Source organism: Lingula anatina, chromosome 2, assembly GCF_051362555.1.
Source record: "Lingula anatina isolate TDL-2025a chromosome 2, LinAna3.0, whole genome shotgun sequence".
Taxonomy (NCBI): Eukaryota; Metazoa; Brachiopoda; class Lingulata; order Lingulida; family Lingulidae; genus Lingula; species Lingula anatina.
In genome coordinates this window covers 15,260,878-15,288,818 of record NC_141768.1, presented here as the reverse complement: position 1 = coordinate 15,288,818, position 27,941 = coordinate 15,260,878, and the positions used below count along the sequence as shown (strand labels likewise).

The 27,941-nt window shown below is 33.8% G+C and overlaps 3 protein-coding genes across 5 annotated transcripts; 2 read left to right on the top strand and 1 right to left on the bottom strand.

Moving 5' to 3' along the window:
- Positions 1 to 87: 87 nt before the first annotated feature.
- On the top strand, positions 88 to 6,748 carry LOC106156766 (geranylgeranyl pyrophosphate synthase-like). Of its 2 annotated transcripts, none has more exons than XM_087006293.1 (12): positions 88 to 235; positions 810 to 896; positions 1,007 to 1,075; positions 1,590 to 1,675; positions 2,012 to 2,058; positions 2,283 to 2,399; positions 2,828 to 2,929; positions 3,271 to 3,331; positions 3,642 to 3,720; positions 3,978 to 4,084; positions 4,466 to 4,576; positions 4,984 to 6,748. In XM_087006293.1, exons 2-12 carry the CDS (start codon positions 846 to 848, stop codon positions 5,081 to 5,083), a joined length of 930 nt encoding a protein of 309 aa, XP_086862419.1. In that variant the 5' UTR covers positions 88 to 235; positions 810 to 845; the 3' UTR covers positions 5,084 to 6,748. The 2 variants fall into 2 exon arrangements, with proteins under 2 accessions (XP_086862419.1, XP_086862418.1); XM_087006292.1 differs by lacking the exon at positions 88 to 235 and adding an exon at positions 544 to 567.
- LOC106154540 (set1/Ash2 histone methyltransferase complex subunit ASH2) lies at positions 5,248 to 27,934 on the bottom strand. Its single transcript, XM_013528917.2, has 17 exons — positions 27,725 to 27,934; positions 27,187 to 27,315; positions 26,889 to 26,978; positions 26,445 to 26,533; positions 26,132 to 26,211; positions 25,713 to 25,808; positions 25,338 to 25,409; positions 24,738 to 24,807; positions 24,414 to 24,492; positions 24,032 to 24,249; positions 23,384 to 23,461; positions 22,794 to 22,883; positions 22,302 to 22,495; positions 8,083 to 8,175; positions 7,725 to 7,823; positions 7,339 to 7,401; positions 5,248 to 7,050 (listed from the first exon to the last, which is right to left on the bottom strand). The coding sequence occupies exons 1-17, from the start codon at positions 27,766 to 27,768 to the stop codon at positions 6,955 to 6,957; spliced, it is 1,680 nt and encodes a 559-aa protein (XP_013384371.1). The 5' UTR covers positions 27,769 to 27,934; the 3' UTR covers positions 5,248 to 6,954.
- LOC147763419 (uncharacterized) lies at positions 13,456 to 22,238 on the top strand. 2 transcript variants are annotated; one of them, XM_087006289.1, is made up of 11 exons: positions 13,457 to 15,706; positions 17,862 to 18,030; positions 18,470 to 18,606; positions 18,759 to 18,864; positions 19,111 to 19,203; positions 19,387 to 19,681; positions 19,925 to 20,024; positions 20,293 to 20,343; positions 20,916 to 20,968; positions 21,219 to 21,280; positions 21,487 to 22,238. In XM_087006289.1, the coding sequence occupies exons 1-11, from the start codon at positions 14,289 to 14,291 to the stop codon at positions 21,583 to 21,585; spliced, it is 2,583 nt and encodes an 860-aa protein (XP_086862415.1). In that variant the 5' UTR covers positions 13,457 to 14,288; the 3' UTR covers positions 21,586 to 22,238. The 2 variants fall into 2 exon arrangements, with proteins under 2 accessions (XP_086862417.1, XP_086862415.1); XM_087006291.1 differs by lacking the exon at positions 20,916 to 20,968 and having other exon boundaries at positions 13,456 to 15,706.
- Positions 27,935 to 27,941: the final 7 nt, after the last annotated feature.

Sequence of the window (27,941 nt, the reverse complement as noted above, 5' to 3'; positions counted from 1 at the left end):
CACTGTACCCCTCTTATATATATACATGTATATATATATTTTAATTTTACATATCATTGCAATTTCATTCATGTTACTGTAAAGATGCATTTGAAGTAATTTCTTGGCCATGAAACCTGACCAAATGCCTCCGTAAAGGAATTTTTTCAAATTTCCTGAAGAATGATATTTGGACACCGACAGGCATTTTCTGCTTTCTTTCTGTGCTAAATTTACCACCAGGAATTTTAAAAAGGTGCAGTTTTAATGCGCTTTTATTGCTAGTCAAGTGAATAATTTTGTTTATACCTTGGCATGTTGACATTATTTGAGTCCTATATCGAAACTAGTAGAATTGGTTGATATGCCTTACAATCTGTGCTTGGTTCAAATGTAACCTGAAGTTATACTAAGTAGGCTCATTTTTTAATCTTGAAGATGAATTAATGCATAGACTAAGAATAAGATTCACTGGTATCTCTCATAATATTTCTTTGTAAACTGTTAAATTTTGCATATCATGTCAGGTTCATCTATATGGGTGATTCAGAAATTAATGGCACTTAAGGCTCTGTAGTGTTAGTCATGGTTGTTATTTTCACATAAAAGATTTATGACTTTTTCACTCCAAACCAATCTCACTTAAACAAGATCTTCCCTCCTGTCCTGTTAAATATATTATTTTCATGATTTAATCAAAAATATATGTTAAAACACATGATGCAATGTACGTTTGATAAAGTGAACAAAAAGTAAACAGTTTCCTAATCCACAGTACCTGTAACTAATAAGATGATTCATTTTTACTCTTTCACATTCATGTCTTGCAGTGTTATCTAGAAGGGCAAGGAAGGTCTAGATGAAATATGGCATATGCAACTGACCCATCAAAAACAGTTATTCCAGATCAGGAGCAGGTAAAAAATATAAAAAAAACTTTCCTTACTTTTCAAGTCTTTCTAAGTACTAATAGCTTTTTAGATAAATTTTCTGAAAGAATGTCATGCTGTAATTACTTGTTTTTCAGATCCTCCTGGAACCATATGAATATATTTTACAGATTCCAGGAAAAAATGTTAGAACAAAATTGGCAACTGTAAGTATAACTCTACATTATTTCTCTCCAGGAACATGCTTAGTGATGGCAGAAATGTATAAAAGGGATTAGATTTAAATATTACTTGCTTGCATAATCCTGTTGTACTGCAAACTGTTTAAGCCATATCAAAGAAAACAGTTTTAATATTAACTGATGTAAAAAGCTTTACCTATTCATATACCTCTGAAACAAAATGAGAAGGAACATACTTCCATCACATGGCTCTCTGTGGACTTCATCTTGTCTGTTATCTCATCATTCAGTTCAACACAGCAGACATGGACCTGTTGTTGTACTGTAGTTGCACTGTTAAATACTGTTGTTGAACTTTACTGTAGTTTGAAAGTATGACAATGAGCCCAGTTAATGCCTATCAATAATCAGTCACTTTTTTTTGTAAATTTGTCACCTTAATGGACTCTTCATTGGTATATTTCATTCATTGTTTTCTTCTGCATGAGTTCTTTTTTATGATTTAATTGCCTTTCATGATGCACCATTCTATTTTTAGGCATTCAATCACTGGCTGCATGTACCAAAGGAAAAACTTGAAATAATTAGTGAAGTTACACAGATGCTACACAATGCTAGTTTATTGTAAGTGAAGTCTGCTGTAAATTAATTTACAGGCATATGAAACAAGTAGATGTATGCTCAACAAGCATGCTTCAAAAATAAGTCTTTAACTCATTCAACTTACATTCAGTATATATGCTTGATAATATTCTTTTTTTATAAAATTTAAAGCAGCATAAGTTTGTTTCCTCAGTGAAACTTCTGGATACTAAATGAAGTGAAATTATATTTTTAACTGGTCATCATAAGGGCTAGATATTATTGCAGTTAGATTTTTAAAGTTTTTATCACTATAAACCTAATATTTGGGAGGCTATAGTCATAGTTTATATTTTACTACCAATTGATATATTACAGAATTGATGATATAGAAGATAATTCCAAACTTCGAAGAGGCATCCCAGGTATGTTAACACGAGACTTTAGTAGTAAATGGTTTATCATGTGTGTGCATATCAGGTTTTAAGTTTTAAGTAATATTTCAAGTCTTTAAATTTCATTGTCATTTAATTTAAGGTTGTGCATTGTTTTTCTTGTCCATTTCATCAGAAAAGATAAGTGAAAGGCCCATGCTTATTACAAATTTTTTAATTGTTTTTTGTTAATCTTTGGTCATTTTAAAATTCAGTTGCTCACAATATATATGGAGTAGCCCACACGATCAATTCAGCTAACTACGTGTATTTCTTGGGCTTGGAGAAAGTGCTGACACTCAATAAACCAGAGGCAATGGCTGTCTTCACTGGTAGGTAATAGGACTGAGTGGTATTGTGTCTTAAAATTAAGTTGACTTTACAGAGTAAATGACTTTAAAAAGTTTTGAAAGGGTTGCTAATAAAAAAGATAATAGGAATGAAGAAGTGCATATTTTAATGTTCTTTTTGCAAAGATAATTATAGGTTATTAGGTAAATTTCACTTTAGCCCAGTTCATTAAATATATTGAAATACATGATATAAAGCTAAAATGAAGTTGGTGCTTTATTTATTTTGTGTAGGACCTAAACATAATCAGATGGATTTTTACTGACGTTGTTTTTACCTCACAAACCATATACTTGCCTCTTCTTTCTGTTAATATGAGATAGCATTTTTATAATCTATCAGTAAAAGTCTGCTCTCTGAACAGATAATACTTAATTTAAATGGCTGTCTTTTAATTTGACACTTTCAGAGCAGTTATTAGAACTCCACCAGGGTCAGGGACTCGATATTTACTGGAGAGATGCATATGTCTGTCCTTCTGAAGAGGAATATAAATCTATGGTCATTAAAAGTAAGTACAGTCCTGTTTAATGAACCACACTGTTTTAAAGACAGAATGCTATAAAGTGGCAAATTCGATTGACTTAAACTTCAGATCAGTGCTGATGTATTTTGTATATTTACAGAAGTTTGTTAACTGGGAAGATATTGCTTTTAGAGATTTTTTGCAAGTAAGAATTGCATTGCTGACACTAATGAAGCATTGGAAGTTTTCATTTCATATGTGACAAATCTTTATTATTTTACATTTTAGACATGATATTGCTCTTTCTGTAATTTTTTCTGTATGAACCATTTTTCTGTGATTATTGCAATGTAAAAATAACATGTCAACTGCATTTTCCAATTAAGAGACTGGAGGCCTTTTTGGTCTCGCTGTCAGGCTGATGCAGCTGTTTAGTGAAAATAAAAGGTATGTACAAGAGGTGAGAGGCTGGGCTGAAAAAAGTTGTTTTATAAAATTTTGCTTTAAATCTCTATAATTGCCAGTTTTGTTTTTTTGGGTCTTTGTTAAAGTTTTAATGAATCATTCAAGAGTCAGTTTTAAACTTTCTACATGTTGGTTAGCACTTGTGTAATTTTACTTTAAAGAATTTAAAACAATGGACCTTGAACCGTCCTCCAAATTGATATGTGTCTGTTACCTGAGCACCTTGGCCACACTGTTCTATATAGCAATCCTGGACTTCTATTTATTCAGGGTTTCACGTTTTAAATTTCAGTAACTTTAAGCCTCTGTTGGACAATCTGGGTCTCTATTTCCAAATCAGGGATGACTTTGCCAACCTTTATTCTAAAGAGGTATTGTTCAGTTTTTACTATATCTACCACCCCTGACATTTTTGTCATAATTGCATGACCCCCAAACTTGCCCTTCACCACAGCACTGCCAAATTGTGAAGGATGGTGTAATTTTATGCAGTTCATAGATCAATTAAGACAGTTTTAATGTTTTAGTACAATTCAAGCAGTCTGTTTTATCTCTATAGTTAGAGTTACTAATAAGTCAAATGCTGAGGTTAAGTATTGCAATGTTAAAGTCATTATTATAATTTCAGTATGAAGCCAATAAGAGCTATTGTGAAGATCTGACTGAGGGAAAGTTTTCCTTCCCCCTGATCCACGGTATACGTATCAACCCAAGAGACAATCAGATCATGAGTATCCTTGTCTGGATATGTAGATGGATATGAATGTCCATGCTTGATATAGGGGAGCAGAAATGTATCAGAGTCATTAACACTAAAATTGCTAAAATTAGGCATTGTGTCTTTTTCAGTGTCAATCATTATTCCACCATATCAAGACTAGCTCTCCCTAGAGTATTTATATCTGTTAAATAATTTACTCTCTATACAGAACGTCTGATTTATTATTCATCCATTTAATTTAGTGGAAAATCAGTAACTTTCTAAATGAATTATTTTGTACTGGGAGAAGAGATGCTGGACACAGTGTTGTACACCTTAAAATCCACCATGCCTGTTACATCCAGGTTTACATGTATGCTTATGTGTGTGAATGACCCTTAACCATGTGTGGGTATATTACGGCAGCGTACCACTGACAATGATGTGAAGAAGTATTGCGTGGAATATTTGCACAGAGTGGGTTCTTTTGACTACACGAGGAAAGTTATTCTAGACTTGGAACAACTGTAAGTTTGCAAGAATGTCAAACAATACCATCAACTCCATTAGACTTTTCAATAGTAAAATATTCAGCTTTACTGATTTCATTTATTTTATTTTTTAACGTATAAAATTTGAACCTTGATACTTTATATATGACAATTATTAAACACAAGCCAAAATACTTTCATACCGTTAGCTTACCATTACTGTTGTTTGGTGATTATGACATATGATCCAACTACCAAATGGAAGCTAATGAACATTTTTGCTTGATACTTTAGTATATATTTGCACTCTGAAATTAATCAGTTTGCAAGTATATATTCATGTGTTTAATTTGTGTGTTTAATATCTATTAAAATATTTTAACAAATTTATAGATTAATTTCTGACTCTCCACTTATACATTTTTTTCTTCTTTTTTTCCTAGTTTATTGGAGCAAATCAAAAGTTATGGTGGAAACCCTTACTTGGAGAGCTTGATCTCAGAACTCAGTAAACTGTACAGGAATGGAGATGAACAGAGTTGATGAAGGAAATCAAACTAACATTAAATTATTCCAGCAGGGAGCAAGTGCAATATCTGCATCACATACCCTCTGTCAGTCTTCAGTTCACTACCTCTTTGTGTCTGAAAAGGAGAGGCCAAGAAATAAGTACTAAAATGTCTTATTGGCACAAAGGGAACCAAAAGTCACCAAAGCAACTGTTTATTAGTATAAAAGAAACAAAATTTTGTGACAGAATATAACAGGTTTTATAATAAAGAACTGAAAAAAAAAGTAATATATTTATTTTACAATGTAGGATGAGAGCATCCCATACAATTGAGGTACATGTCTTCATGAAATGTACTCGTAGTGTTTAACTAAGGACCAAATATGCCATTTTTACCTGTTGTACAGCCAAGCAGGTCTACAGAACATAGAATTAACCTTCTAATATTTTGCAAACTGAGGCCAATACAACCTTCCACAGGTACTATTAGGTTCAAATCTTTTTCTTGTAAGACAGCAAGATTGCCTTCAAAATTTTCCAACTTCAGCTATTTTAGTTTTAACTCCATATTTACTATTTACAGTTTTTTTAAAGTTAAAAACAAAAGTTTTCCAACTTCAACTATTTTAGTTTCAACTTCATATTTTTTTTAAGTTAAAAAGTCAGTGAACACTTGACTTCAACAATGAAGTCCTGTTATCACTTTGTTATTCTCTAAAAATGGGTGGTAAGTACACAGGCCTACCCAAATACCAGACTCAGCACTGAATGATCCTGAATTCACCGGTAGATCGGATCACGCTACCTGTTTTCAAGGTGCATATCAGTACGCATTTCACAGTATCATACCCTCATTTTCCTCAAATAAGAGTCGTAAGAATACAACGATATGACAGGTGTAGCCGATGAAAAAAATCAAATCATTTTAGCAGGTAACGTCTGATTTATTTTTTTAACAGTAAAGCAAATGATTATATGTTAAAATTGTTATGACGAATTTCTAGCTAAAGCAAATGATTATATGTTAAAATTGTTATGATGAATTTCTAGCTAAGTGAGAATATACACATCTATTTGTATTTTCACAAGAAAAACTGCATAACATAGATGGTTATGTCCAAACCTAAACTTAAATGTTAAAAAGTCACGGTATTGTTTGATTTATTACATAAAACAGGGAAAAATAGCAGAAGTGCATGAATCTTGATGAGACGCACTACTTTCCAATCCCACTCAGAATCATCGCTATCACATTGTGTACCAGGCAAGATGGCGTCGTGTCTGATACTTCGAAGTGCATACTGATACACACCATGAAAACGGATAGCATTATCCGATCTAATGGTGAATTTTGGACCCTTTGGTGCCGAGTCTGGTAGTTGGGTAGGTCTAGTACAATAAAATGTGGTTATTCAGAACTATCTTAAATAGAGACTGAACATATATCATGTCACCAATTCAGAATTTGGTCTTCTTGTCTAGTCTTTCTAAAATACAGCAAAATGTGAACTAAAATTTTGTAACATATTTGGAATGATAATTTTGATCCTGATATACCAAACTTGCAATATATTATTAAAATGGTTTTCACGTTTAAGTTTTAAGATATTGTTTACAATTCAGCATTATTTTTAATGTAATATTCAAGTATACCTTATCATATGTTATCTGTTGCAATAAACAGATTTTGATTGTCACCACTTTCTTTCAAATTATACAAACTTGACATGACTTAGTGGAGATTTGCAGCTTGATTAAACTAATGTCACAATTTAACCCTGAATTCACTGAAATGTCCAATACCAATGACGTGTGCAAAAGTGCCTACAGGAATATGTAATCTTCATTTTCAACTGACTACAAAAAGTCTTGATGGCTGCATTTGTTTTGTTCATGTCTTTTACTACAAAAAGTCCGGGTGCTTGCCTTCATTTTCTACATGGTAAAGAATTTCTGAGAGTGTATTTTCTATGACTGCATCCTCTGCTGCTGCTGAGATCTGCAATAATGGAATGTATAAGATGAGAATTAAATTTTCACAAAGCCATTCTCTGTTAACAAGCACTTTGTTTAAAGGTACACTAAATGTGTTTGAATATGCCCCAAAGTCAAAAATGTTCAATCTAAATTTTTTTCCTCAGGATGATTAAATTTGATGCAATTCCAGAATAGGAAATCTTTCAGGATTGATGCATATTTAAGCTATTGTCCAAACTTAACCAAGTATCTTGGATGTCATTATAAGTCAATTAAAAATGGCTGTAAAAATTGACAGCCTGACACATACTGGTTGGAAGTTCTCCAAATCCTTGGGTGGGTATTTAAAATCTGGACCAAAGTTTAGGGTAACCTACAAATAAACAAATGAAGTTTGGGCAATGAAATAAGAAGAGCAGTTGTAATAAGAAATTCTATGATCTTTTTTACTTTAAAAAATCAGAATCACTGACTGTCAGTTAGCTCACAAGCCTGCCATGTTTACTTATAAGAAAGCAGAGCAGTCCTCTTACTGTACTACTTGTAAAAGTGCTTACAAAAACGATTTCATTTGTTGTGTAAATGTCATTATTCACAGTGAACCCTTATGACAACATTTTAAAATTCAGTCTGCCTCAAGTATTTTTTTTCCAAATCTTATGTCCATGCACACAAAGCTATGAGACCTTTACTTACTGTAGCATTCTTGTACAAGGAAATACACGGGTAGTAGCTGGCTTCATGTATATCCGTCCACGCCACCCCCTGACTGATTCCATTCTTGAACATTATCAACTAGGGTTAAAAAGTAAAATTTCATTGAAAACAATGCACCAGTAAAAGCATCATCCTTTTTCATCATATAATGTCAAAATTTAAAGCAAAAAGTGCAAGGTTAAAAATAACCAATAGGTTTATTATCAAAACATGTACCATTCAATAAATGTTTTATGTTACTCAAAAGATCTTAACCAAGTTGCTACTGATTTGCTTCATCGTTATATGTATAGGTGCTTTCTTGTCATTGAACATGTTATTTAGCCAAGCTTCTCACCTTGCTTCCAACTGCTGGCTTTAGATTCTTCTCAGTGTCTTGTACATTGTCCTTCTCCTCGTAGTAAAGATGGCTTTTAAACTTCACCAAGGGCTGCAATTAAAACAAAATGGAAAACTTAAAACAAGGCAGCAAAGCTGTCAAATGTACAGACAAAAAGCAGACAATAACAATGCACAAAATAGGCCACTGTCAATTCTGATGCAAAAGTACATTATGCTTAACTGCAAATTCAACATCAAATTTTAATTATGCTCAACAGGTAATACCAATGTAAGTGAAATGTGTAACAAGAGTAAGGCTTCAGGCCCATGGGAGTACTAGTTCACACTTTGAAAATGCCAGAATGAGAAAAATGAAAATTTCACATAAAACTGCTTAAATTCAATAATAAATGATAACCCATTTGAGCTGGCTTTCTTATTTGAACTGCATGCCAATCCTACAAATCATACTTGTAAGTTGAAAATAATAATAAGTAACACAGTTTTCTTTTCATAATGTTTGTAGTAGCAGTGCAAAAAAATTTTTGTCAATTTTGATGTAACATTACATAATAAATTACAGAATAATTATCACCAATTTTTGATTATTGACTATAAATAGCATGGACAAGTAGAAAATTTGATTACCATTTGGCTTCATGTCCATGGGAGCTTCGAGTCCCACAATGAATATGCCAACATGATAAAAATAAATATTTCACTAAAAAGAAGCCAATTAGACTGCTTTTCCAACTCAGGCTGCATTTTAGTCCTTTGTTTCTTTTTTGAAAGTTTGACAATCATAAGTAACGTGGTTTTCCCATAATGGTCATCATGGCAGCAGCACCCAAAATTGTGTTTTCTTCTATTTTAATGCAATATTACATAATGCTTGACAGCATATAACCATCAGTTTTTATGTACAGACACAGATGTGTCTGTACATATTGCCATCACCTGCGTCTGTCGTCGCCGTCCCTGTCGCCGTCGATGTCGCCGTCGCCGTCGCCGTGCACTTTCATCGTTAACACGATAAGTGGAAGACAGTTTTACTTTTTGGCTTTATTTTTACAGAGCTGATGAATATTCATAAAACGCAGGTCAAGTTCGAAAATCAGCATGTTTGGGCAATTATTGTAGTATTTATGCTTTTTTTTTCACATTTCAGCATATATGCAACATCGTTAACACATTTCAATAAAAACCGATAGGCCTGTTGTCATGAAACTCATAGGGGTAATCAATCTTACTAAAACGCAGGTCAAGTTCGAAAATCAGCATGATCGGGCCACTATTTTAGTAGTTATGCTGTTTTTTTCACTTTTCAGCATATGTGCAACACTGTTAACACATTTCAAAGAAAACCGATAGACCTGTTGTCATGAAACTCACAGTGGTAATCAATCTTACTAAAACGTAGGTCAAGTTCGAAAATCAGCATAATCGGGCCATTATTTTATAAGTTATGCTGTTTTTTCACATTTCCTCAGATTCAATTCTTAGGCATGTTAACAGTCTCATTATTTAACTAATAAGATTCGTAAAAGTGTTTGTTTGACATTTCCTGCATCTTTACAACATTGTTAGTTGATTATGTAAAAATGATGGTAAACTTGTTATCATGTATTGTATAATAGTGTTTCAAAAATGGAAATAAACTCATATCATTGCAGTTTGTCAGATTCATTCATTGACTATGTTCAGAAACTCAGAATGGAGGAAATTGGACATTAAACACTGTTCTATCGATATTTTTCCCATCTCATCAATTTTCTTAGTTGATCATATATAAATGGCAGTAAATTGTTAATTTTGTTATATGTTAAAAAATTGTTAAAAATGGAAAAAAAAACATTTCAGGACAGTGCTGTCTTGTCTGCATTTTGGCATTTTCACGGTGTGACTTTGAAGTTCCTTTGGCCTGAAGACCTTTGCTAGGAACATTTTCTGAATATCCATGATACTAATATTTTATTATTAAAAATTGATGGTAATTATCCTGTTAAACATTATATAATAGTGCATCAAAATTTGAAGACACCCCTATTTTGGACACTGCTCCCATGATGACCATTTAAGGAAAACCATGTCACTTACTGTTCTCAAACTTACAGGAAGAAACATGGGACTTAAATAAAGCTTCAGTGGGCAATGCAGACTATTTGGTAAATTTTTCTGGCAGTTAATCAGTTTTTTGTGAAAATTTAATTTTTCACATATTGGCATTTTCAAGGTGTGACTTAGAACCTCCACGAGCTTGAAGACCCATGCTAATCACATTTTCTGAAAATCCACGATACGGATCTTTTATTATTAAAAACTGATGGTCATTATGCTGTTAAGCATTATGTAATATTGCATTAAAATAGAAGAAAACACGGGTGCTGCTGCCATGATGACCATTATGGGAAAACCATGTTACTTATGATTGTCAAACTTTCAAAAAAGAAACAAAGGACTAAAATGCAGCCTGAGTTGGAAAAGCAGTCTAATTGGCTTCTTTTTCTGAAAGTTATACATTTTAGTGAAATATTCATTTTTATCATGTTGGCATATTCATTGTGGGACTCGAAGCTCCCATGGACATGAAGCCAAATGGTAATCAAATTTTCTACATGTCCATGCTATTTATAGTCAATAATCAAAAATTGGTGATAATTATTCTGTAATTTATTATGTAATGTTACATCAAGATTGACAAAAATCTTTTTGCACTGCTACTACAAACATTATGAAAAGAAAACTATGTTACTTATTATTATTTTCAACTTACAAGTATGATTTGTAGGATTGGCATGCAGTTCAAATTAGAAAGCCAGCTCAAATGGGTTATCATTTATTATTGAATTTAAGCAGTTTTATGTGAAATTTTCATTTTTCTCATTCTGGCATTTTCAAAGTGTGAACTTAAACTCCCATGGGCCTGAAGCCTTAAGCTTGTTACACATTTCACTTACATTGGTATTACCTGTTGAGCATAATTAAAATTTGATGTTGAATTTGCAGTTAAGCATAATGTACTTTTGCATCAGAATTGACAGTAGCCTGTTTTGTGCATTGTTATTGTCTGCTTTTTGTCTGTACATTTGACAGCTTTGCTGCCTTGTTAATAATAAAAGATCCGTATCATGGATTTTCAGAAAATGTGACTAGCATGGGTCTTAGAGCCCATGGAGGTTCTAAGTCACACCTTGAAAATGCCAATATGTGAAAAATTAATTTTTCACAAAAGACTGATTAACTGCCAGAATAATTTACCAAATAGACTACATTGCCCACTGAGGCTTTATTTAAGTCCCATGTTTCTTCCTGTAAGTTTGAGAAGTGACATGGTTTTCCTTAAATGGTCATCATGAGGGCAGTGTCCAAAATAGGGGTTTCTTCAAATTTTGATGCAATATTACATAATGTTTAACAGGATAATAACCATCAGTTTTTAATAATAAAATATTAATATCATGGATATTCAGAAAATGTGCCTAGCAAAGGTCTTCAGGCCCATGGAACTTCAAAGTCACACCTTGAAAATGCCAAAATGTAGACAAGACAGCACTGTCCTGAAATGTGTTTTTTTCCATTTTTAACAATTTTTTTTACATATAACAAAATTAACAATTTACTGCCATTTTTATATGATCAACTAAGAAAATTGATGAGATGGGAAAAATATCAATAGAACAGTGTTTAATGTCCAATTTCCTCCATTAGGAGTTTCTGAACATAGTGAATGATTAAATCTGACAAACTGCAATGATATGAGTTTATTTCCATTTTTGAAACTCTATTATACAATACATGATACCAAGTTTACCATCATTTTTTACATAATCAACTAACAATGTTGTAAAGATGCAGGAAATGTCAAACAAACACTTTTGCGAATCTTATTAGTTAAATAATGAGACTGTTAACATGCCTAAGAATTGAATCTGAGGAAATGTGAAAAAACAGCATAACTTATAAAATAATGGCCTGATTATGCTGATTTTTGAACTTGACCTGTGTTTTAGTAAGAATGATTACTCCTGTGAGTTTCATGACAGCAGGCCCATCGGTTTTCCTTGAAATGTGTTAACAGTGTTGCATATATGCTAAAAAGTGAAAAAAACAGCATAACTACTAAAATAGTGGCCCGATCATGCCGATTTTCGAACTTGATCTGAGTCTTAGTAAGATTGATTACTCCTGTGAGTTTCATGACAACAGGCCTATCGGTTTTCCTTGAAATGTGTTAACAGTGTTGCATATATGCTAAAAAGTGAAAAAACAGCATAAATTCTACAATAATGGCCCGATCATGCTGATTTTCGAACTTGACCTGCGTTTTATGAATATTAGTCAGCTCTGTAAATATAAAGCCAAAAAGTAAAACTGTCTTCCACTTATGGTGTTAACGCTGAAAGTGCACGGCGACGGCGACGGCGACATGATCGGCGACGACAGACGCAGGTGATGGCAATATGTACAGACACATCTGTGTCTGTACATAAAAAGTGACAGATCCTTTGTACTCTATTGAAATTGCTTATCAAATTTATTAAAAATTCACCATTGTCACATTTTCCTTCAGTGTTTTAGTGGTTGACCTCTCTCTATGGCAGTTAGAATACAAGTACAAACTCAAAACTATAAACTTATACCAGGTCTTCTCAAAATCTATGATGAAAGTATCAGGTATGAAAGCAGTGTTTTGGGGTACACCATCATTTTCAGTTTTGTAATTGTGTAGCTCACTGGAGCAGCTATCCAAACTATACCAATGCCAGCTGTTCTTCAAACTTTTGGTAAAAAGTATGTTTCAAAGATGTGAGGTGCTTCCTAAAAACCACCAAAGATTTACTGTTATCTTGAGTAACTAACTATTCTCTCTTTCTAATCCAGGTAAGCATTTAATTGCAGAAAAAACACTGAGACCCTTTATTTACTGCATGATATGAAAATTAAACCAACTGACAAACTTGTTATCTGTTTGACAGACTGAATAATGATTGTCACTTGAAATTAATGTATTTCTACTACAATTCACTTTGAATATAATGTTAATCAAAAGGAACAGCTGTTTTTGTGGGATATTCTTTTGCTGTGACATGTTTGATTGCTTTGATAACTGAGAATAAAAACGTTAATTTTACAATGGACTTATTTTTCTTTATGGCATACATATAAGAAATGAATGTTAGTGACATCCCCCTGACAGTGGTATCTAACAAAAAAAAAAAAAATTGTAATCATTCAAATGTTCCTGATAGCTAATATAAAATTTTGGGTTGGGCACATCCATAGTAAACAAATAATAAACTAAAAATACTGTTGATCTCAGACATAATGACTTAATTTGTTGTCAGTGCAGAGAGACTTTTCCTTAATGTGGTCCTTCATGCCACAAACCACAAAGGGATTGGTCTTAAATGCTATCAAAAATGAACACCTGCCTTGGGCATAATTTCTTTCTTGATACACAAAAAATACATGGTACTATTCCACAACATATGCACTAACAGAGTCAATATGTGTCACAGATTTATGCCTGGGGCAAATTTAGAATCTCTAGAGTGAGAACCGGAGGAGGGGGGAAGAGGGAGAATGCTCTTCAGCATCTGCTTAAAAAGGGGAGTTTATCTGCACTTGCCCTGACATGCTGTCTTTACATAAAAATCACAAAGACTGTATTCTTCAACATATATGACATCAAATATGATAAATTTAGCAGACAACACAACATGCAGAGTTTACATTATATTAATTATGCATAACTTAGTCCTAATTTCAATCAGCAAGTATTTTATGCTGTGCCACCTGTTGCACAGGGCGGAGTTATTATGGACCAAATGTGCACGTTTTATTTGCAACCCAGCTGGTAGGGAGATGGTCACAATGATATCAAGACAGATATTCTAAGGCTCCCTTAAACAACATGGAATGTGGATGGATTCTGCCATTGGAAAAAAATGAAAAACAAAGTAGACAATGCTGTGAATGACTAAGGTACGCTAGCATACTTTGTGGGAATTATAAGGTATGCTGAGAGGCTTAAAAAGTGGAGAACATTCTTCGTGTCTTATCCTCCAGATTAATGGTATTGATACATAGCAAAACATGGAATATAATGAGGTTGATATGACAGAGATCAAGCAGCATAGCCTGGTACAGTTGTAGATCAGCCGCATTAGTAGAATTAAATTTCACACCATCTGCCTGACCACTTCCTATGTGTCTACGACTATGTTAAGGTTGGCCTGGCCAGTGTACCTGTTACTGACCCTGGTGACCATCAGTACAGACCAGACACCCCTCCAAGCACCCTCTCAGACATGGAGGCATGCTAACCAAGGCACCAGTACACAACTGCAAGATGGCCTCAGAGATAAGGTCAGAATGAGCACTTCAGCTCCAGGATTAAATTATAGTCTAGAAAAACATAATGGAAGCGCAGGACCTGGGACCCTTGATTCAGCTAACAGAGGACATATATTAACTAGTGATTACATGAAAAATGAGACGGGACATGAGGATCACACTGCGGTGACATCAAGTTATTACTGGACACCTGTAGGGAAGTCAAGAGCAAGACAGCAGCATATTAAACTGGGAGCCTTTGCTGCAACGGGGCAAAAAGTTGAAAAGGAATATGAAAAGCCTGTGGCTGTTGCATCAAAGAGAGCATCAACTGTAAAAAGCACAGAGCCTATAGCTCTGGGCACTGTACAAGTAGACGGATTGAAGATCACTCACCAATTTCACATATATACGTCACAGGACAGGACAACTGCATCTTTGCAGACAGAGACAACTCAGATCATTTCAAGGATATACTACACAGAGTCTAAAAAACATTTTAATGGCTTGAGACTTGAGAATAATGTTCCAAGTGATAAAAATGATGTGCCAAATGTCACAGCACCTGCTGCTCCAAAAGTCGGAAACTTCGTTAGACCACATGTGAAAGACAGTTCTGTGCAGACTCTCACAGACTCTTCTGCAAGTCTAAAATTTGCGGTGAGATATGAGAAAGCCAGTGCAGCACATGCTATCATAGATCACACAGCAACTTCTGTGTCAAATGTCAGGGACAACAATGACTCACAAGAGGTAGCCAGCTCTGGGCCTTTAACAACAAATACTGCCAGTGAGCCCAATGGACAAAACTTGTTGCCACCTAACCAGACAAACATTACCCAGACAGCTTCCAAATATACTGAAACACAAGTATTAGATGAGACAGTGGCAGCAGCAGCTGCCATGCAACAAGAATACCATCCCTCTATATTTCAGAATTTCAGTCTTGGGGAACTTATCTTAGCAGTAATGGCAACTGCTGCAACTATCACCATGGCAGCAACTGTGGTGACAGCTCTATACTGCTGCTGTAAGAAAAAGAAACGGAGTGTCGAAAATGGACATTTTGTAACTTTAACATCCCCTAAACAGGCACCAAAGGGAAATAATAGGCAATCGGATACAACTGTGATACCAGCTCCTTCTACAAATGGACCTTCTGTACAGGATCACTATGTATACAGTGAAGTCAATCTTAGCTCCCCTGATGCAACACAAAGCAGTTCAGACAGAGAGGAAATGACCTCCAATAACACCCAGGATGGGCTTTTGAACACAAGTAAAAGTAAAAAGAAAGATGTCAAGTAAGCAGTCTTCGACTCTTTTTCGTTCAGTCACTAATGTCTTCATGAAAGATATATGGTTAAGTTCAATGTCCTATTTTAAAGGGAAACCATCTTTAAGCATGACTAAGCTTTGTCTTTAAATCTTAAAGAGATAACAACTTTTCATATATGAGATCCATATTTCTAAATAAATATATTGTAAACAACTCATAGAAATATAATACTTTAAAACCAAAACATTGGTTATAGCAATTATTCTGGAATCTTAACTTGCCATCGGACCACATGACTTCCATAGATTGCTATCCTTTACAATAATCTCTTAAAAGATAATTACAAAAAAAAAAAAAAAAAAAAAAAAAAAAAACTTCTTAGAAAAAATAACAGGGACTAATTTGAATGCTGGAATAGATTCATTAACCATTGTTAAGTATGGGAAAATTGTCGTTTACCCCAAGAAAATCCATTTTTTGACCAACATGAACAGCTGTTATCCCTTTAAGTGAGCACTATCAACAACATTCCATCTATCACATACACTAGTTATCTCTAATCAAATCCATCTTTATGCCTGGAATTTTTATGCTGCTCATTTCATAGCTAGGATTTTATCCTGATAAATAGTTAAATATATCATACAGATAGTATACATATGTATACATTGACAGATGTGCAGTCTATAGTTACAGTAACATCATGTTCTTATTAATGGAAAAATAAAACAGAAAAACTGATAAATGTACAGATTTTGCAATATCATAATTTAATAAATGAGCTCAACTCAGTTCAAATAGATAAACACTGGAAACTAGGCCCATCACTGAATGTGATTTGCAAGGCTTACATAAAATGTCCATGGGTTCACAAAAGTGGCAAAACTTTAGTAAAGCTTTGAAATGGAAAAAAATCCAAACTTTCCATTATACTATTGAATCAAGCTGTGCGCAACATTTTATGTCAAAGGTACAAGATTATGATAAAAGCAGTTAATAATAATAATAATAATAATAATAATAATAATTCTAGCTTTTAATGATACATAAGATACATATGTAGGCTCTGTATACTGCGGGATTTGAGATGATTCTCAAATACATTCCTCACAAATATCTAGCAAATTAAGGCTTCGTTCACATGGAATGTCTATTTTCTAAAAATCTATTTTCTATTCGCGCTATCTTATGATCACGGTCTGTGCCCTGAATATCCCGCCGCGTAATTACTGGCAGCGCGAGCCAGTCACTTATAGTAACTGGCTTGCGCTGCCAGTAATTACGCCGCGGGATATTCAGGGCACAGACCGTGATCATAAGACATACCGCGAATAGAAAATAGAATTTAGAAAATAGACATTGCATGTTAATGAAGCCTAAGTCTACTGCATGTACCTGTATTGGTACTTCTGCTATATTAGACCTCTAACTTATAACTAATATAGGTCTGATTTTCAATGTTTTTTTTTTCTTTTTTTTTTTTTTCAGTTACTAGAATGTGATGGTGTTGATTAATGTTAAAATAAATGCATTTTAGTTTTGAAAAATCTGACACTAAAAGCATTGGTGGTATCTTGGAATTTTACTAAAGTATTATCCTTTACACTTCGTAATGTATAACTTAATTAAAATACGTCTTGGCATTTGACAGTGGTAATTATCAATCAATTTTGGATATTAAATCTAAATTTGAATATAAATTGGAGGCTACAGAAAGCTGTCAAGATTATGTCAAGCAAGGGGTCAGACCTACACTGGGTGCCAAGCTGTGTGAATACACACAACCCAGCAATTTTCTCCTCTGCTGTTGTGCCTTTTTTATTAAGACCTATTAAGGGGCAGGGTAGGTGACATTAATGTAGACAGAGGTCCTTCAATCAATTTTGTGACTGCTAGAACAGCTAGAAGGACCTCTGGTACAGAGTACCACTAATCCTAGACATTGAAGTTGTTCATTTGTCAGAGATTCAAACTTCCAAGAAGTGATTTTTGTCCCCAAGTTTGTTACGTTAGGAGACCCTCTCTTTATTTCCAGATCACGGTCACTGATCCTTTGTATTGCCAGATCTTTTTTCTTTTACGAGGATGTGATATCCTCAGACACTGTCAGCACAAAAACACTTCATGGTAAAAATCCACAATTATTATTTATTGTCCCCATCCTTTCTTTCTCTTGTCAGGACGTTAACTAAGCCAGAAATATCAGTGTTAGCCAGAATAAAAGCACTGGAGGTAAAGTCAGATGAAGATAACATGGTCAGTACACAAACTCGAGAGAAACCAAAGAAGAAACGGCCCTGTAGCAAAGCATTTGAGGAATTTGAAAGTCAGGGAATTGTCATTGGAATGGTAAATACATGTAGTGGCTAATTTCTTCCTACTATATTCTAACTTTCAATTATACTTCAATTTGAGCACTTTAATCTACTCATTAAATAGTGGAATACAGGAGTCTGTAAGAAAAACCTCTCTTCTTTATAGGACAATAATTTTTTTATCATTCTTGTTGCTCTGCCATAATACAGGACAATTATGTTATGCTATCTTTGCACTCTGGCCAGAAAGTTCAATGATCGACATGGTGCTAGGGTCAGACAGAGGATGTCAGGACAGCAGCATATGGCAGAACAGTCAGCGAATGAGCTCATTATAGCCACTGCTATCTGCAGACATATGTTATTCTCTATGTCACTCCTAACACACACACACACTCACACACAGATTTAGTTAAGACCCTCTAACTATCTAGACCATAAATTAATGAATCAAAATTACTTTATAATCACAGGGTCGTCCAAAGAAAAAGGCCCCATCAGCTGACCTTGAGGATGAGAAAGAAGATGCAGCAAGTCAAATTTCCGAAGCTTCAAATGCAGACGTCACAAGCAGCATTCTCTCCGACCAAGCTGACACTGACACTAACAAGTAATTATGCACTGACATTGTTAGTATAATCTTTTAATAAAAATGCTCATTTTGGATTTGTACAATATTGATTTTCTACCCCAGTTCTTCAAAACAAATCTAAAAAGGGGTTTTCCAAAGAACAAAACAGCCTCAATATCTAACCATTTCAGATCAGGGGCACATGGAGAGGACGAAGAGTTGCAGACTGAAGAAAAAGATTCAGATGATGAAAATGACTTTGCTGGCACAAAGAGAGAAGCTGGAGTGCTCAAATCTGTGAGTTTTACCCAAGATCATCAATATACCATTGCTTAAATTTGAATATTCTCTTTAACAGAGGCAACTGCAGCATGCTCTCTGATGCCAAACTCTTTTATGAATAATAAACATGTTCACCTAAAATCTATTCTAACAGAGAAATGCATTACTGACAGTCCTAAAGTATTTTTTCAAATTTATGGAAAATTAACATTTCATAATTAAAATAACACATTGTAAAATATGAATGCTCCAATTTCTCAGTTCCGACGTGCACCACCTCATAATAGATCAATCAAAGGTCGACCCAGTAAGAAAAGGGGGCACATCAGTACAGATGCAGAAAGCGATAACCAGGTACTATATATATATATATATATATATATATATATATATATATATATATATATATACTAAAATTTTTATCTAAAATTTTAATCTCTCTTTTAATTTCTCTGCCTTGAAAATGGCAAATATGAACACCTAAGCAAGAAAAGTTGTTCATGCTAAAAAATGTCAAGCATATCAAATGTTCTTCAGGAGGCTCCGAAGCCTAGCAGACATAAAGCCAAACTCACGTCAAGAACATCAACAGATTCTACAATGGGTGGAGAGAACCACACAAAGACACCAGGGCACCAGGAATCAAATATTAATACAAGTGGATCCCACAACAATCAACAAGGAAACCCAGATGGTGATGCCCCTGTATACAGCTTTGTCAAGAAGGAAGGCAACAGAGATAGAAAGAGTAGTGAAGTGGGAAAATGGACAGGGGCCCCATCAGACAGCACACAGTCTGGCTTCTATGCTAATCAAATGACAAGCGAATCAGGTAAAAAAATAAAATAAGAAACAACATGATATTTGCAATGAAAGGGAAATGTATATTTTAAAAATATTTTATTACGATCTAGCATATCCTTATCAAATATGATACATTTTGAGTAATAATAAATAAATAAAAAGAGCAAAAATACTGTCAAGACACAGATGTTAATCACGGCCATATGGAGTCATTTCAATGCCATATATTGTATTCAAATTGGTAAATTATATTTGGTGGCATCTCTTTTAGAGTATCCCTGTTCCTCAGACACAAACAGCTCAGTGGCTGTCCCCAAACCTCACACCTGGTATGACTACAGTAATAGATGGGATGAGCAAGACCAGTATATGTATGTAGATAAATGACAGAAAATATTTCATAAGTAGAACCTGTTAACAATTATACTACATATTATTGAGCAATCATATAAGCAAAACCAGCATATGCATGTAGATAAATGACAGCAAGTATTTCAGAACTGTTAACAGTAATATATATATATATATATATATATATATATATATATATATATATATATATATATATATATATATATATATTGCACTGTATATTTCCATATCTTTACACTTTATATTATTCTTAATATACTTTTCTAGACCAGATGAGGAACAAATGCCACACTCTGAAAAGTTGATCAGAAAATTTCCGTAAGAATTTTTTTCATCTTAATTTAAGCTGTTGGCTACAAACTTAGATAGGAAGAAAAATTTCAGCTTGTACTTAATAATTATCATCTACATTTATACTATGTTGTTGCTTCAAAAATGTTTTATTTTATTCTGTTTAGTGTATTATAAGTAGCTTCTTAAAATTTCAAAAATATAGATAAAAATCAAACTGGGAGAGTGTCAATCCCACTTAACAGCTCACAGCTTAGAACCACACTGCTTTCATACACCAAACCTTAACTTGGCTAGAGCAAATGAAAAAGCATTATTAATTTTGCCAATTTATTCCAGATTTGTTACAAAACTTAGGGCATGCATGCTCGGATATAACCAAAAAAGTCATCTTCATATTCATTAACACTTAAATTGTTTGACAAAGTTATAAGTAAGCCAAGTGCCCACGCTGATAATTTTAAATTAATCTGCTTTATATTAAGCACTATTCTGCTTTCTGTGTTCCTTTTTGCCAACGGCTGTTCCTAAAACTTGAGAATGATCAATTGTGATCTCTCTTTATGCTTGACACCTTTTGTTTGTTTTGCAAAATGTAGGTATACAGGGACAGATGAATATAAAAAAGAAACAGAATTTGAACTATATCAGTGTAAGTTGCTTTCCACAACTGCTTTTCATAACCATACTGCAATACTGGATAATTCAATCTCAAACAACATATTCTAGTATGATATACCAGTACAGCTATTTTTTCCTTTGCTTAATGCACATGAGCAAAACTTAATTTGATAGCCAGCAATGCTTAAATTCAAATTAGTATACGTAAACAACTCTCTAGGCTAGGGCAGTACAAAGGACAGAAGAAAACAAAACAACTGAAATGCACTTTCCTTCTTCAGCACTGCAAAGGAAGATCCAACACTTTGACCATACTCCAGACAGTGCTGGCACATATAATAAGGTAAACTTTGCTGAAGAGTGATTTTCAAAGCTGACGTTTTTGTTAAAGGTAGACTCATACACAGTTGACACAAGGCTAAGGTCGTCTCCAATGCATTAACTATTAGAGATTTTAAAGGGTTTTATTGTGCTAAGAATGCATTTGATTTTATAACATCACAGAAGATTGTATTTTGCATCTTTATGTTACATATTGTACCATTTCAGACAATCTCAGCTCCACATGGTCAGCCTGACCACACCTCTCCCTCAGAACTACAGTCTCCTGTGCATTTCAAGATAAACAAAGGAGCTACATTAGTATAGATTCAATAAATGTGCAGTCTCCATTGGATTCATTACCACTGATGGTGTCTGCCATTTCATAACTGCATATAATTACAAGTTGTAATGCAGTGACAATAATGGAGCTTCTCAAGACAGTTTCTGCATATATTACATATAAAGCTCACAGCTGTTGTTTATTTTAAACAATAAACTCAAATAGCTATACATACATATGCATGATCACAAGTAATGCAGAAAAGACCACAGCTTTAGTATTAAAACTTGTGCAAGGGAGCTGCAAATAGTTAATATGTGCAAAGAAAAAAGATGTTGAAAGAGATTAACAATAACATATATATTGAATGCCTTTTAGAACCATCCCATGTTGACCTTATGCTTAAGGTACTATCTAGACTTATCTTATTTCATCTTGAAGTACTCACAGTATCTTGTTATAAATATGCTGCAATGATTCAGCTATTTAAACAGACACTTTTCAAAGTCATCATAAAAGGATCTTTATAGAAAATTCTGACAATCTTCCAGTTGAATTTCATGCCAGTCTCAATCTACTCTTATGCATGTTTAACTGGCTTTAGGCTTTTTTCAATAACTAAAAAAAGTTTTAATCAATCTGGACAGGTTGTCACCGGACTACTTATAATTAAAAATATATAAAGATTTCAATAAGATATGTAAAATTCTTTTTAAGCAAACCGTCTAATACAAATATTAACATAACAGTTATCACCTACCCTGTCTTTATATGTGGCTGGAAGTAATTTTCCAGGTTTTGTAGGCCATGGTAGATATATGTAGAAGCCTACTACATCCCCTTCACCATAACCCTCACTGTAATGTTTGCCTCTGCTCTCATGGAAACGGGTGCCTTTCTTGGATCTCCAGGAGTAACTGAATTTGTCATAACCACATGGGGCTTGGAGATTTCCTGGAATAATAAGCCAATTAATTTTTTTAAAAAATCTCACAGAAAAGTATGTCTTAACTGGAATAAAATTCCACCTTTTTCAAGTAAACAAAAAAAATTGACCTAGATTCTTATCAACAATACTATTCACATCAGTGACATTGTTAAACATATTCTTTGATTGTATTGTAGTATAATAATAATCTAAACTAAGTATATGATAACAAAAGTACTTTCTGTACAGCTTGACTAATATGTAGACGTGTTTGCAATTTTTACTGTGAAAAACATCAACATAATTCTCAATGTCAATAATTACCCAGTGTCATGGACCATCCCATCCTGACTGCGGTCTCTGGAGGCATCTCATCTATTTTGACTTCAAAGTACCAACCGCCTTTGTTCACACCTGTGACATGGAAAAGTGGAATAGGTGTTATATGTTCAACTTCTTAACAGTGCAGGTCTCTCAAGAAGAACACAACACATACACACACACAAAAAAAAAAAAACAAAGAGAAAGAGAGAGAGAGAGAAAGAGAGAGGGAGGGAGGGAGGGGGGAGGGTATGGAGACTTTGATAAAGAATTACAATCATGTCTCTGTACAATATACAGCATATATGTTGAAACTGACAAGCGCAAAATGTTTCAATTTGCAGATCTCTCACTGCTTAATGACAATAAAAAAGTACAATTGAAATCTGAAGGTGACTATTCACTCTTCCCCCCTGCCCCACCACCCTGACCCAATGTTTTATCACAGAGGAAACCCAAAGGAGAGAAAGGAAAAAGGCTTTGTGGTAACTCATTGCTTATGCAAACAAAGATGTGTCAGACACAACATTACTTTATTGTGCATTTGGCAAATAATCATGCAGATGACTGATATAAATTACTCCTGCGCTTACAGTGAGTAGCTCTGACCATGCTATAGCCCTTCTCTCCAGTAACGGTCAATCTGTCATCTGAGATCTTCAGCTGTGGAGCTACAATTACGGAAAGAAATATAAGATAAGAATTTATTCAGCCAATTAAAAAAATTGGAAATTATTTTCCTTTGGAGCAAAATTTGATACATATACAAAGAAAAATTAATAAAATTAATTAATTTAGAATAGATTTTAAAAACAAATTAAATTGTGTTACTGCATTTGGTTAAAAGCGGTTTTAAAAATGTTTATTTCCTTAAAATATTGTGCCATCCCATTCAGAGGGACACACCTTAATTTTAAAACAAGGATAAATGTTGATAGTTATTATCTGTTTGACATCAGTACACATATAAAATGGAAAATAAAAGCAACTGGTAAGAATTAAGAACTGCCGACACATTAAATAAATACTGTCTCATGGTAAATGATCTACACCAAGGTATATACTTTGTCATAGAAAGAAAAACGTGATGATAGTTCTATATATTCTGAAAACCTTGAAAAAAGTAATGGATTGCAAAAGCATTCTTTTGGTGAAAGACTCTAAACTTAGTTTCCTATTTTAAACTTATTTTTAAAAGTATGTTTGCGAGGCTAAATTCAGGACTATTCAATTATTTTTACCTCTGTCATGTAAAGCCAGGAGCACCTGTGAGCCCAAAAACGTTCTGTACAAATACCCTGGTATAGGCTTACCAGCCCACTCAACACTCTCATCAAATGCTTGTCTGTTTGGAGCATGTGGATCAGGCTCAGCGAGAATGTAACGATAGCCATCTTTGTTGAATGGATGTTCTAGAGGGTAGCCATGAGGAGCCAGTTTGGTGGCTGTGGTGACCTCTCTGAAAACAGTAATGTGGCAAATGCTTACCTTGTTATTCACTGAAGGACTTTTCTTGCCTCTGGTAAAAGAAATCTCTGTAAACTCTATTTCAAAGATCTACTTAGCACTGTAATGATACTGTACATTTCTTATTTTATGGTGTCATCAATGTCTTAAGATTACCCTTTCTTTTGCTTGAATCCCGGTGGAACCCAGTTAGGGTCAGCTGGAGCTGCTTTCCTCTTTGCACTGCGACCTTTACCTGAAATCCATAAAACCTTTCTGTTAACTCAAATGTTTACTCACACTATGGTTTCTAGCAGGCACTACCACAACATACTAATTGCAAACAAATATTTATTAAATTCAATTAATCACATTTTTCATGTATATATAATATACAATTGCAACTGATGAACTTACCGACTATGTCTTATTTTAGCCATTACAAAAGATAAAGTTCAAATATCAGTTTGAATGTACTACTATTGTTAAGTTACCACTTACTGTCATTCAATGAAGATGATAATTTAGCATCCCCAGAATTACCATATGCCGGGCCAATTTTTGAAAGGTCCTAAAACCGTAGAAATTAAATATAAACAAACTATATGCTATCACTGCAAATGTGTACATAATATTCATAGCTTAAATTCCATAAAAAAGTCAACAACTCATGTTGGGGTACCTGTCTGTATAAAGTTGACAAGTGAAATGTTAATTGAGATTTTACCCACAGACAATTTTTATTCAGAATTCCTAATTAAGGGGGCAAGGGCCATACCAACAAACATTAATTTTCTTAATATGATATTTGAATTTATCTAGAGTTTCAAATTATTAATTAAACTATGAAGTATACACAATTATTAGAATGAAAAATCTGGTGATAGACTCTGACATGTTGCAAAATATTTGGATATATCACATCTGTAATTCACCATCAGGGGGCTTCCCTAGTGCCAAGTGATATTTGGGATGCAGGCCCTTTCATCTTAAGTCGACAACCAGACATATGGTAAGTGATTCATAGAACACTTGTGACCTAAAACATCACCCTCAACAATGCACACAAAATCAATGTTACCAAGTGCAACATAGACATACCTCACTTAACAAACCGAAGTGAGGATCTCCCGCTCTTTCTTCTACACAAAGGAAAATGTCTGTTTCTTTCATCTGAAGTAAAAACAAAGAAAACAAATATTTATACCAAAAATTAAGTAAAAATATAACTAAATACCTTCATAAGATTTAATGTTAAGAATTTAAGTTTTAAAACATCTATTGTTCAGTCTTTGGGACAGTATATAAATCAGGAAAAGTGTTTACTAGTATGTGACCAATTATTGCACTGATTTATGACAATGGAATATATAATACTGGTTCTAGAAGTTTAATTATAACCATACAATTATTAATGACCTATACAAAGGGTGTGTGAGTGTGCATTAATACAACCACAGGAGCTAGCACAGTTACCATAGTCTTGTGGATAGTGTTATGCCATGTTGGTTTCTTTCTTTGTGCCATATATGTCAAAGTTTCCCAATGCTTCTCAAAGAATGGAATGATTTCCTAAAACAAAACATTGTGTGATATAATTTAAGAGTAAAAAAAAAAAATGCAGAATTTGATATTAAATAATAATGTCAATATTAAAAGCTGGGGAAATTCATGCAGTTTTAAAATAAAGAAGCTTACATTAAAATACAACATTCACGCTATAAAAATCATTTCATCATCTAAATATCTTTAGATGAATTACTGAACATAGAATACATAAGGTGTTTTATGAAAAATAGCCTGTAACCAGCCAATTTGCCTAGAAATAAAACACGTCTCGTGCTCTGAAAAACTGTATACCATTTCACATTAATCTGTTAAGGTATCTCACTTACAGTGTCCTTAGAAAATATCCTAGTTGGAGCATTCTGATAGGTAAGGTTTGCAACAACTGTGTGGCACATCTGGCTGAAACCTTATAACGAAATGTAGGTAGACTGAGTATTTATGGATATCAAAGTCATTTTTATTTTCTATTAATCAAAATCTGATCATAAATTTTATGAAAACGGAATTCTAGCCTGGTTGCATGACTGCCAATGTTTGATATAGTAAGTTATTATAATTTTTTTTTTTTTTTTACAAAAATTAAACAGATTTTGTAAATGGATAATTTTTCTAGCAGTATGTTACTTGGGTGAAACTAACTGGCTTGCTTTTTGGTGAAGCTTTCCAATCCATTTGGATTACACCTCTTGCAGATGAAGTGGTAATTTGTCATAAATGGAAGACATTTGCTGAAAAATGAAAATAAAATTTTATCATTCACTGAATAGCAGTTTATATATAAACATTATTTTCCATTTTATATTTAGGCTGAAAAATAATGCAAATTACCTAAAGAAAAATATTGCAGTATAATACATGCATGTTTCAGACATTATTTTAGGTTGGAAGAAAAAAGTGGGCAGAAATGAATCAGTGGCCCCACCACTGGGTGTCTGGGGGCCAGTCAAGGCAGAAAAAACAAATTTAAATTGAAAAAAAAAATCATGTGCTTTGCCAAAGCTCTAACATATTCAGCTATTAAATTTCCAATAGGACCTTCCAATTCAATTAAATATTCCAATTTCTGTTCTGTCAAACTCTTACCCTAAATAACAACTGATACACTCTGAGTGGTAGAATCTGAGGCAGGAGGCACATTGAAGTTCTACAGATCCAAGGTTACGGTCCTTGCCACTAAAAGGTATAATACATGAAGTTATATACAGTTTACTTTGAAATAGCAAATCTTTGCATGAATATTTTTGACATCAATAATACAATGCTTCATTTATTTAATCCTACAGAACTGTATCTTGAAACAGTTGGGTTGATATTTGTTTTTAACATAACTGGTAGAAGAAATACCACACTTTATCGAAATAAAATAATAATAATAATATACCAATAACATAGTCCACCTTCTTCATCGTCTGTTGTGTTTTCTTTGTCCTGTGCCATACTGGGGCTGGAATCTTTTAGCATTTCATCATCTCCAGATGGTGGTAAGTCTTGTTCTGATGATGCATCATAACTGCAATTAAAAACCCTTGACAATTTCAAATTTTAAAAGTAGATCTTGTAGTTTTCAACCCGACTTTTAAGTTTAACAGTTGTCTTGGCATTTTAGATCTAGACTAAACATGATTGCAAAAGGTAAGGAGAAACATGTAGAAGGCTTTTCGGTTAGATCTCTGTCAGTCTCCTCCAGTTTCTCCGGCATTAGCAATGACAGTAAATACATAATGTCATGTCACCTTATACATCGGCTGTTCGATCACTGTCTAAATACAAACAGAGGCCAAAATTGACTTGTATATAACTAATTTATATATATTACATATAAATAGTAAACAACTACTCAGAACCACACTTTTCCATGCATTATTTGCGCTTTTACTGCATTTACAGACGTGTTCAAAGAGCCGTGTTTTGATACAAACCCGGTTCCCAGTCCCGCTTCTGTGTCGGCCATTTTGAAACACATTGATGCTGCGAGAGAACTCGAGATGTGCGGTTTGCTGCTTTACACAGTTGTAACATCAAAAACACAAAGTTCTTCATAGCTAGAGATTATTAACAGCATTTATAAATTTATTGCACATGTGTTTATATCATTTTCAAAGCTAATACGACAGGCAGTCATTGCCAAATCCGTGA

Excerpts from the sequence above, each read along its gene's own strand:
- LOC106156766 (XM_087006293.1), top strand. The coding sequence starts at position 846 with ATGGCATATGCAACTGACCCATCAAAAACAGTTATTCCAGATCAGGAG. Across the intron at positions 2,059-2,282 it reads ACTTCGAAGAGGCATCCCAG|TTGCTCACAATATATATGGA; the intron begins GTATGTTAACAC and ends TTTAAAATTCAG. Across the intron at positions 2,930-3,270 it reads TAAATCTATGGTCATTAAAA|AGACTGGAGGCCTTTTTGGT; the intron begins GTAAGTACAGTC and ends TTTCCAATTAAG.
- LOC147763419 (XM_087006289.1), top strand. The coding sequence starts at position 14,289 with ATGTTAAGGTTGGCCTGGCCAGTGTACCTGTTACTGACCCTGGTGACC. Across the intron at positions 18,031-18,469 it reads AGGGAATTGTCATTGGAATG|GGTCGTCCAAAGAAAAAGGC; the intron begins GTAAATACATGT and ends TTATAATCACAG. Across the intron at positions 18,607-18,758 it reads GCTGACACTGACACTAACAA|ATCAGGGGCACATGGAGAGG; the intron begins GTAATTATGCAC and ends TAACCATTTCAG.
- LOC106154540 (XM_013528917.2), bottom strand. The coding sequence starts at position 27,768 with ATGTGTTTCAAAATGGCCGACACAGAAGCGGGACTGGGAACCGG. Across the intron at positions 26,534-26,888 it reads TGTATCAGTTGTTATTTAGG|CAAATGTCTTCCATTTATGA; the intron begins GTAAGAGTTTGA and ends TTCATTTTTCAG. Across the intron at positions 7,824-8,082 it reads AGCCAGCAGTTGGAAGCAAG|TTGATAATGTTCAAGAATGG; the intron begins GTGAGAAGCTTG and ends TTTTAACCCTAG.